Source organism: Diaphorina citri, unplaced genomic scaffold, assembly GCF_000475195.1.
Source record: "Diaphorina citri unplaced genomic scaffold, Diaci psyllid genome assembly version 1.1 scaffold1427, whole genome shotgun sequence".
In the NCBI taxonomy this organism is placed as follows: Eukaryota; Metazoa; Arthropoda; class Insecta; order Hemiptera; family Psyllidae; genus Diaphorina; species Diaphorina citri.
In genome coordinates this window covers 44,177-56,085 of record NW_007378853.1, presented here as the reverse complement: position 1 = coordinate 56,085, position 11,909 = coordinate 44,177, and the positions used below count along the sequence as shown (strand labels likewise).

Sequence of the window (11,909 nt, the reverse complement as noted above, 5' to 3'; positions counted from 1 at the left end):
AGGACGTACAAAATTACCTCTTTAGAGTAGGGACTAAAACTAATAAGGTAATGGTCAAAAAGGGAACACAACTTACTATATAACTTACTGAACGCCGAGTACAGCTCATTGATAGCAATTCTATTGTCCTTGTCAAGGTCATCGAACTTGAGCATGTCTGATAACGTACAACCATCTGATAACGCGCTCAGATGCTCTTTTTCTGATATCTGGGAAAGAAAGAATAATTATGGTATTAGTAAAAGTACGAAAATGATGGTTTTTAGGATAAACCTATTGCCATCCAAATTTACACACAAGTGCCAAGTTAGAAGTAAATGGGCCCAAGAGAAGGTGCCAAGAAATTGGAAGTTTTGTTATTCCATTGACTTTGGTACCTCCATATGTTTCAATCTCTCAGTTTTGTACTTTTTCTTTCTCTTCATGTGCATTTGAGGATACACTCCCCTCGTTATGACATCAATGCAAATGTGAAAACTACGCCTTTGGTAAAACACTTTGTAAAACATTTAACATTTCCAGAACAAATCTGACTTCAAAAATCGATAGTTTTGGGGGGGAAGTACTATATAACGTATCTAACTCATTTTTTTTGAAAATTGGACTTCCATCTTTTTTCCCGAGGGGTCTTCATATGTGAAAACTACGCCTTTGGTAAAACACTTTGTAAAACATTTAACATTCAATTAGGTAGGTACAAAGGTATTCTTTAACCATGATCGAATAAACTACGGGCTAAAAAATTCCCGGAGGGACGGGCCCAGCTTGTTCCTTCTCTTCATGTGCATTTGAGGATACACTCCCTCGTTATGACACCAATGTAAATGTGAAAACTACGCCTTTGGTAAAACACTTTGTAAAACATTTAACATTCTCAGAACAAACCTAGATGTAGAAAACACAATTCCTGTAAAAAAGGGGGGATAATGTATGAACGATGAGCGACGGGATGAAGGAGAAACAGAAGGAAAAAGGTTCAAAGGAGAGTACCGAGAACAAAAGAAGTGGGGTAGAAGAACGAGGCAAAGAAATACAAAGTGAAAAGCAGGACTGAGAAAAAGAGTTAAAATGTACGTAGATGTATACAAAAAGTTCTTTTGATCTACAGGGTGGAAGGAATTAATGGGCATTTTTTATTGAGAGAGTTCTTCCAGAACGAGGCAAAGAAATACAAAGTGAAAAGCAGGACTGAGAAAAAGAGTTAAAATGTACGTAGATGTGCACAAAAAGTTCTTTTGATCCACAGGGTGGAAGGAATTAATGGGCATTTTTTATTGAGAGAGTTCTTCCCAGTTAAATCTAGCAGAAATATGTATTATTTCACTAAAATTAAAATCAGAAGAGGGCTTTTACTTTCCCCCATTCAATTGAGGAGTAATGACAAGTTTGGATTAAACTCAGGTACATAATATATACGGTACAGTCAGACAACAATTTCACAACCAAATTTGATTTGTTTATTTGGTTAATGTCTTTTATGAATGGATATCTACCAAAATAATTATTTTTTATTGGACAATTGAGACATTGGAAAAAGAGTTAAAATGTACGTAGATGTGCACAAAAAGTTCTTTTGATCTACAGGGTGGAAGGAATTAATGGGCATTTTTTATTGAGAAAGTTCTTCCCAGTTAAATCTAGCAGAAATATGTATTATTTCACTACTTAAAATTAAAATCAGAAGAGGGCTTTTACTTTCCCCCATTCAATTGAGGAGTAATGACAAGTTTGGATTAAACTCAGGCACATACATATACGGTACAGTCAGACAACAATTTCACAACCAAATTTGATTGGTTTGCTTGGTTAACGTCTTTTATGAATGGATATTTACCAAAATAATTATTTTTTATTGGACAATTGAGACATTTTATTGTAAAAGTTAATATAGAACATAAAAACAAGCATCATTCAATAGGATAAGGAAAGTCGTGTGATGTTCACACCAGATTTTTTATTGGACAATTGAGACATTATGCCTTCCCCCTTACCCCTATGCTTGATGTCAGCTTAGCACTAAAAAGAAATTATTCAAAAGGTTTCATTTCATATTCCCACAGCAAACATTCTTGCCCCTTTTCAAAATCCTTTCTTCTTTTGCCTTTTTTGATACAAATCTTTGATTTTTCGGGGACTTTGGGAATTCAAGCAATATATTTCTTTCTTCTTCCCATTTTCCTATGTCTATTTCATCTATTTCTAGCATCTCGCTTTTAATGTCAGCTTAGCACTAAAAAGAAATTATTCAAAAGGTTTCATTTCATATTCCCACAGCAAACATTCTTGCCCCTTTTCAAAATCCTTTCTTCTTTTGCCTTTTTTGATACAAATCTTTGATTTTTCGGGGACTTTGGGAATTCAAGCAATATATTTCTTTCTTCTTCCCATTTTCCTATGTCTATTTCAACTATTTCTAGCATCTCGCTTTTATTTTTGTTTGTTCCCGGTGAAAGGAAAAGGAGTCTTGTGTTGTCTAATAAACGTTTTGCTTCGTCGACATTTTCTTTTAAATTTTTGATATGATGTTTTTATTTTTCCTCATACACTGGGAGTCTTGTGTTGTCTAATAAACGTTTTGCTTCGTCGACATTTTCTTTTAAATTTTTGATATGATGTTTTTATTTTTCCTCATACAGACATATAAAACGGCTCTTTCTCTTCGACTACCTACTAGAAAGCATAACTACCTCTACAAAAAGTTGTATTGTAACACATAGTTAAAGCGCCTAAAAGGAAAAAAAAAGTTGTAGCCTAAATAAAAAATCACATAGGTAACTTTTTTCTTACTTCCCCTCTTATGTTCTCTTGCGATTTGAAAGGTAAGTTTTTTTTTCATATACCTATACCTAGCGCCTAAAAAAAAAAAAAAAAAAAAAAAAAAAAAAAAAGGTGTAGCCTAAATAAAATCACATAACTTTTTCTTACTTCCCCTCCTATGTTCTCTTGCGATTTGAAAGGTAAGTTTTTTTTTCATATACCTATACCTATATTTGGTTCAAATTTATGTACTGATTTAAGTATTTAAGTAGGTAGGTAGTAGGTGAGTAAAATCATTTGAATATAGGAATGGAGGAATGAAACTTCCTTGCAATACCATCTCAGGTCACAAAGAATTTACAATCATAGCAGAACCTTACTAACTCTGGATAACCAATCACGACATGGTGTTACGCTTGTAGTGCAGCATGTATCAGGTGAGTTATTTCATATAAAGGTACTCGATCCTTACTCATATTGTGTTCAAGGTAGGGTGAAGTAGTGCTAAATACCTACGGGACTCAGCGCACAGACGGGTTTGAAGAAAAGACTCATATTTGAAGATGACTCAATTTGTGCATGTATCTTACATTCAGAGAATTTGTATTAGGGTTAAGTGGAAAATCTTTCATCACATCTTCCCTTTTTGATCAGGTGACCCAAATTTTATTTTTGTACGTTCTGTTAGTTGTTTCATAGGATCATAGGTAATCATAAAAAGTTTTGGAAGTAGGTAGATTCTCGTATTGACGAATTATGAACGATGAAAACAAGCGAAAAATAGGTAATAGGTATAGCAACCTCGTTTAGGAGGGGCGATAAATTAGGAAGTAATGAAAAGAAAGAAACAAGATTAGCTTATTTTTTGGTTAAAAAATGACTAGGAATAGTAGATACCAGTTGAAATTTTGTGCAATACCTACAGTTACACCTTGTATTATTTGATTATTTATTCAAGTTTTTTGTACATTTCAATTTTCATTTTATTTTTGATCTAATTACCGATTCGATTGTTGTGTAAATAGTCATTTCAATATTCATTTTGTATATCGATGTGTGTGTTATAATTATTGATTATTAATATTATATTATTATACTTAAAATAAAATTAATATTATTTATCGTAATAAACAGTTCATGTTTTTATTTGAATTGATGGTGACAGTATTTTGACCCCAAGCTCTAGGTAGGCCCTAGGCTAATTAAAATTAATGCAGTTTCTTCCTATAACGTATGTAGGTTCCGATTACGACCTATGAGAATTTCTCAATTTCGGACATTAGATCAAGCTAGATATTACAGCCCGAAATAAGGATTCTTCAAATAAATAATCTTAATCATCTCACGAGTTATATTTATCAAATTTTAATATAATTTATCTATTATTTGATGAACCAATTAAACCAGCTTCAGGCCTATTAGTGGTCGTAATACTGGTCTCATCCTCAGGAAGACCGGAATCAATTCTCTACCAGTCGAAGTTTTTTCAACTTGTTTTAATCAGAACTTTTTTTAATTGTAAATGTATTTGTGTTAATAAACTTGTGTTCTATTATTGTACAAAAGCCCTCGTTATCATTTTCATAGAGTAGACGATATAACATGGCGACGCACAGGACGGGATTCAAATAATTCACAAGGATCATCAAGATAAAAGAAGATATAGAGTAGACGACATAACATGGCGACGCACAGGACGGGATTCAAATAATTCACAAGGATCATCAAGATAAAAGAAGATAAAAAAAAAATACACATGTTGGAGACCCTGAACCTGAACTCAAGCAGAACATCAGAAGAAAATTCAATCAATCACATGATTCAATCAATCAACCTGAAAACTATATATTATTATACTTAAAATAAAATTAATATTATTTATCGTAATAAACAGTTCATGTTTTTTATTTGAATTGATGGTAACAGTATTTTGACCCCAAGCTCTAGGGCGCCCTAGGCTAATTAAAATTAATGCAGTTTCTTCCTATAACGCTATAACCTATGTTAGGTTCCGATTACGACCTATGAGAATTTCTCAATTTCGGACATTAGATCAAGCTAGATATCACAGCCCGAAATAAGGATTCTTCAAATAAATAATCTTAATCATCTCACGAGTTATATTTATCAAGATATACCTACACATGTAAGGACGATTATTATAACAACACTTTAGAAGTTGCCGATATGCCTAATGCTTTGAAGATATACGTAGGTATATGGGTACCTTCAAATGGACTACGTACTTAGCATAATTATTGTTAAAAGCAGTGTTTTATAAAAGCCCGAAATAAGGATTCTTCAAATAAATAATCTTAATCATCTCACGAGTTATATTTATCAAGATATACCTACACATGTAAGGACGATATGATTATTATAACAACACTTTAGAAGTTGCCGATATGCCTAATGCTTTGAAGATATACGTAGGTATATGGGTACCTACCTTCAAATGGACTACGTACTTAGCATAATTATTGTTAAAAGCAGTGTTTTATAAGTGTCTGATTCCGCCCTTGTATCAGACACATAGGGAGGCGTTAGGTCTACGAGTCCGCATTCTTTACAAGACCCCAAGCAAAACATCAGCAAATTCTTCTTCACCCTACATTGGAAACAACAGTCGTACCACTCTAACTACACCGAGGACATATCGTAGGTTTCTGACCTTTTTGAACCTTACGATAAACCTTAGTTTACGATAAGAGAAATATACTAGCAAATACACACCACGATCGCAAGATCCCATACACACTGGAAGATAAATTAGGTAGGCTATCGCCGGAGGAATGAACGTAAAACATACAAATCTTTGCTGATGATGAAGATGAGGGGTAATAAAATATTATAAGAATCAATTAGACACCACTATCAGACGGCTGAGGTGAACTCTACCACTATTTCATATTGGGTAATGGTCTAATGGTAGGATCTTCTGAACCTTTCGTTTCCACTGGTTGATAACAAATGATCCTGCTACTTAAAGTTGTTCAGTCGTTGCAATATGAGCTGATGATGAAGATGAGGGGTAATAAAATATTATAAGAATCAATTAGACACCACTATCAGACGGCTGAGGTGAACTCTACCACTATTCCATATTGGGTAATGGTCTAATGGTAGGATCTTCTGAACCTTTCGTTTCCACTGGTTGATAACAAATGATCCTTCTACCTATAGGTATAGTTGTTTATTCGTTGCAATATATATGATTCATGAGTGAATGTATACCTACTAACTACTTACATGCCTTTTTCATATTCTAATCTAAAAAAAAAAAAAAAATGCAGAAGTGATTGTACACGTCATAACTCAATTTTTCAGGAGAAGCAATTTACATGGAAGTTCAAAATTTATTGACCGATATGTAACATACAATATTGACCACTTCAACAATAGATGGTATAAATTTCCGTCTTTGAAACATATAGAAAGTAGGTACTCAGTATGAATAACAACAAACAGAAATCCTAATGTGAATCTCAAAAATCCAAAATTTGGTAGTGAAAGTGATCCCATACAGTTTAACCAATGTATGAACTTCGAGTTACATGTGTGTCATACACGTGATAAGTGGGTATAAATCTTTTCAATTAAAATCTATTAGGTTGGTTATAAATTTGAGGTTTAATCTATTATCATAGGCTTCGACAGAGATTAGCATCACTTGTCTATATTAATGCATGGAAGGTAGAAGCTGATTGGAAAAATTCTGACGTTTAATAGAGGTAGATCACACAATAATAATATACAATATATTAGGTATTACGTCATACCTACTATGTCTTTTGAAGAAAATCTATTAGGTTGGTTATAAATTTGAGGTTTAATCTATTATCATAGGCTTCGACAGAGATTAGCATCACTTGTCTATATTAATGCGTGGAAGGTAGAAGCTGATTGGAAAAATTCTGACGTTTAATGGAGGTAGATCACCACAATAATATACAATATACCTATTAGGGTATTAGGTATTACGTCATACCTACTATGTCTTTTGAAGCAATCACCTGCTGTCTTTTGAAGACATACCAAGTAGGTAGGTATATTTTTTCAACGTCGATAAAAAAAAAAAAAAAACACCTCACAGGCATTTTTCTCATGACATGTGACTTGTCAGGTCAACTGGTATTTATGACACCATCATTCTTCAGATGCCTTTGCAGATTACCTTCCTACTCTGGTACTCAACTGCCATCAGTTAACACTCATCAACCATCAACTAACAGTGAGACACCTAGATACCTCCTGACCATAGGGTAATGTCCATAACTTCGCAAAAGATGTTATCAATAAAATTAATTTCTATTCCCTTTAGGCAGTCAATTCTCTCAGGTACTCCGAGTACTGAAAGTGCCACCCAAGTACATAACACAGTACCGAACTCAATGGTACCTACCTTCTCTTTTTCGTGAGGAACATAGCGCCTAAATTTGATAAGAATTTCAGAAAGTTTTAAAATAGGAAACAATGGAAACGTAGGACAATTGGAACAACGTAGGGATTAATTTAAGTTCAACCCATCTTTTAGGGCAATTTGCCTCTACACCTAAATAGTTAATGTGGGCTTTTTGTGTACGAAATAGAACGTAGGGTAGGGAAGTTCCTGAAGCTACAGGCTATCACGCTTGATGTGTGGTCACTCATTGGTCACAAACCCATAGTTGGAAGCTGGAATTCGGGAAAAATGTAATTCTGACATCTCCACTAATTTTGTGATTCTGGCATCTCCACCAATTCAAATACATATATTACTTTATCCATATAATAAGTATCCCACATGTTACTCAGCTATCCCGTATAAATATAAATACCTAGGTGAAATTCGTTTTAGCGTTCATACCAAACTATACGTAGGTAACTATATCATAAATACCTACCTACATATGTAACCTTTTTGTGTTGGCCCCTTCTTTCCTCTCTTGTCCTTAAAGTCTTTCCACAGTTTCTCTTAGTACCTATACCTACCTAGATACCTAACTATATAGCACTGGAGTTGTAATTTCCAGTTATTGTATTTTCTAAAAGCTATTTTTACAATTATTTATTATTTAGAGAACGGGGGGAAAAAAGAATCGTACATTACCTAAAGGTAAGTTTCATACTTTTCCATACTTTCTATTCTAAAAGGGTAGCAAGCCCCATGTTACTCAGCTATCCCGTATAAATATAAATACCTAGGTGAAATTCGTTTTAGCGTTCATACCAAACTATACGTAGGTAACTATCATAAATACCTACCTACATATGTAACCTTTTTGTGTTGGCCCCTTCTTTCCTCTCTTGTCCTTAAAGTCTTTCCACAGTTTCCCTTAGTACCTAACTATATAGCACTGGAGTTGTAATTTCCAGTTATTGTATTTTCTAAAAGCTATTTTTACAATTATTTATTATTTAGAGAACGGGGGAAAAAAGAATCGTACATTACCTAAAGGTAAGTTTCATACTTTTCCATACTTTCTATTCTAAAAGGGTAGCTACTATAAGGCTCCTAACTAACATGTTCCTAATAAATTATACAATTTCTATTTTAAGAGCAAACGGTATGTGCTCTTTCGTTTAAAAAGATGGCCATTTGGTAACACTTGGACTTTTCAGGCTATAAATCTACTTGAGGGTAATTGTTGGACATTATTTCATTTGGACGTGAAACTTTTAGCAGTTTGTGGACTCGACCATTTGATGTGTAACTTTCTTCTCCTGATATTATTGTAATTTCCAGTTATTGTATTTTCTAAAAGCTATTTTTACAATTATTTATTATTTAGAGAACGGGGGAAAAAAGAATCGTACATTAGGTACCTAAAGGTAAGTTTCATACTTTTCCATACTTTCTATTCTAAAAGGGTAGCTACTATAAGGCTCCTAACTAACATGCTCCTAATAAATTATACAATTTCTATTTTAGAGCAAACGGTATGAGCTCTTTCGTTTAAAAAGATGGCCATTTGGTAACACTTGGACTTTTCAGGCTATAAATCTACTTGAGGGTAATTGTTGGACATTATTTCATTTGGACGTGAAACTTAGCACTTTGCGGACTCGACCAGCATTTGATGTGTAATGTTCTTCTCCTGATATTATTTTTTGGTGTGTTGCTCTTTCGTTTAAAAAGATGGCCATTTGGTAACACTTGGACTTTTCAGGCTATAAATCTACTTGAGGGTAATTGTTGGACATTATTTTATTTGAACGTGAAACTTTTAGCACTTTGCGGACTCCACCATTTGATGTGTAACTTTCTTCTCCTGATATTATATTTGGTAACACTTGGACTTTTCAGGCTATAAATCTACTTGAGGGTAATTGTTGGACATTATTTCATTTGGACGTGAAACTTTTAGCACTTTGCGGACTCGACCATTTGATGTGTAACTTTCTTCTCCTGATATTATTTTTTGGTGTGTTAAAGGTAACCCTACGTCAAGTCAGGCAATATTTTCAAGAGGCAGGGGAAGAGGAAGGGGTTATTACATTAAGGAGAAAAGTTAAAACGAGAGAAATCAGGCGGGAAATATCTTTGAGAGAGGAAGACGGTGCAGAAGTCAAGTTAAGTCAAGATAAAAACGTGAATTTTTCCAACAAAACAAGTAGGTAATGAACCAAGGAACAGCAGCACAGGAGAAAAGTTAAAACGAGAGAAATCAGGCGGGAAATATCTTTGAGAGAGGAAGACGGTGCAGAAGTCAAGTTAAGTCAAGATAAAAAAGTGAATTTTTCCAACAAAACAAGTAGGTAATGAACCAAGGAACAGCAGCACAACAAAAAACACTGAATGAAACAGCACGAACGGCTCCTCCCACTTTTTACAAAAGATATAAAATACTTAAATAAGAAAAGACAGCAGCACAACAAAAAACACTTAATGAAACAGCACGAACGGCTCCACCCACTTTTTACAAAAGATATAAAATACTTAAATAAGAAAAGAAAAGGGCACACTCTTCTTCGCAGCAGCACAACAAAAAACACTTAATGAAACAGCACGAACGGCTCCACCCACTTTTTACAAAAGATATAAAATACTTAAATAAGAAAAAGAAAAAGGCACACTCTTCTTCCGAAGATGAAAATATAATTTCCTCTAACATTCGAGAGGAGGTTTGCAAATCAGGCCTCAGAGACATATTTTGTACCCCCTTGCTCTCCTTACCCCAGTGAAATTTGCCCCCTTTGTAGCTTTGTACCCTTACCCCAATGAAATTTTCCTCCCTCGGTTTTTTTATCCTATATTAATTTTTTGTTCTAAATTACATTCTGAACACGTTTTTATCACGGAGAAATACGTGCTTCTAAAAAAAATACCTTAAATTTAGTTAGAGAAAGCCTTTTCTCTGTACCTTTTTCTCTCCATACAAATAACCCAGGTTTTTCGGAGAAATACTATTTTCTCTTTCCGACGGGGAAGAAAAAAAAAAGCGGGAAAATCAATTATCCTACTAAGATTTTACAAATTCGATCAGAAAAACTTGTCTATCTTCCTGGTAGAAAAAGGTGGTAGGTATGAGGGAATTGTATAATTTTTATTTCAAATCTAATTTTACTGGTATAGTGTGGTAGTGAATGGGAAATACAAACCTACATTCAACTTTGGGATCGGATATACATTCGATAAACTAAGGAAGTCTACGTAGGTATAGAATCTATACTATAGATGGTGCCTTTATACTTGTGTATAGGAATAGGACGTACAAAATTACCTCTTTAGAGTACTAAAACTAATAAGGTAATGGTCAAAAAGGGAACAAAACTTACTATATAACTTACTGAACGCCGAGTACAGCTCATTGATAGCAATTCTATTGTCCTTGTCAAGGTCATCGAACTTGAGCATGTCTGATAACGTACAACCATCTGATAACGCGCTCAGATGCTCTTTTTCTGATATCTGAAAAAGAAAGAATATGGTATTAGTGAAAGTACGAAAATGATGGTTTTTAGGATAAACCAGTTCGAGAGGAGGTTTGCAAATCAGGCCTCAGAGACATATTTTGTACCCCCTTGCTCTCCTTACCCCAGTGAAATCTGCCCCCTTTGTACCCTTACCCCAATGAAATTTTCCTCCTACAAAATTCAATACAAAACTAAAACGACGAAATTTATGTACATTGAAAGTTATTGGATAATTTAGAAAAAGAAATAAAGAAAACTACCAACCTATTATCTACTAGGTAGGGGTTACCATAAAATTTACAAGAATAGGCGTCTCGTCGAATAATTAGATCTAGGCACCTCCACCTAGAGACCATTAGTCGATCTAAAATGTTTAGCACATTGCATACACAATTGTATTTCCCGGCGTTCATACAAATTTCTCCTTTTGTTTCAGAAAGTAGATACTTATTTCTGGGTCATGAAAAATTCCCAAGCTTTCCAAATTAAATTATTAGATAGGTAGGTATAAAGGATTAAACAAAAGTAAAATATTATGTACAAAATGAACATTTACCTAAATAAAAGTAAGCAAATAAAATCCACTGCGGATTATGATAAATAAATAGGCATAAATACCCCTTGTAGTTCACTACTGGTTCGATCTTCGGGAAGGCTGTTAAAATTGTGACCAATGAGTGACCACATCAAGCGTGATAGCCTGCAGCCTCAGGAACTTCCCTACCCTACGTTCTATTTCGTACACAAAAAGCCCACATTAACTATTAGGTGTAGAGGCAAATTGCCCTAAAAGATGGGTTAAACTTAAATTAATCCCCTACGTTGTTCTAATTGATTATGTACAAAATGAACATTTACCTAAATAAAAGTAAGCAAATAAAATCCACTGCGGATTATGATAAATAAATAGGCATAAATACCTGAATTATTGGTATCTTATCTAGGTAATATAAAATTTCTGGACAAAATATGAATAACAGCTGTTGTAAGATACCTAATTCTAACTAACTTTTGTATACAAGTTAGGTTGAAACTAACTACCAAAATCCTTCTCATGAAGTTTTTTTTACGACATTAGTGAATTCCTGTACAAAAACATTTTGCCTTAAGAACATTGTAAACAAAACAATTGACCCAATTATCAGTCTACCGATACCAACTACAAGTTATAAATCATCTCTAAAAGTGGGGTAAACAAGAAACGCTGAGACCTAGAAATATGGAAGACCTTCAATTGATTATTTTGAAAACTTTAT

The 11,909-nt window shown here is 33.9% G+C and overlaps 1 protein-coding gene across 1 annotated transcript in view; it reads right to left on the bottom strand.

The window, feature by feature from the left end:
• The window catches only part of LOC103515852 (follistatin-related protein 5), a gene marked incomplete at its 5' end in the record, with an annotated part of 37,637 nt that overhangs the window by 4,780 nt on the left and 20,948 nt on the right, over positions 1–11,909 (bottom strand). Inside the window, one exon of the mRNA XM_026828429.1 lies at positions 10,516–10,648. Coding sequence (XP_026684230.1) covers positions 10,516–10,648 — 133 coding nt within the window. The remainder of the gene's footprint in view (positions 1–10,515; positions 10,649–11,909) is intronic.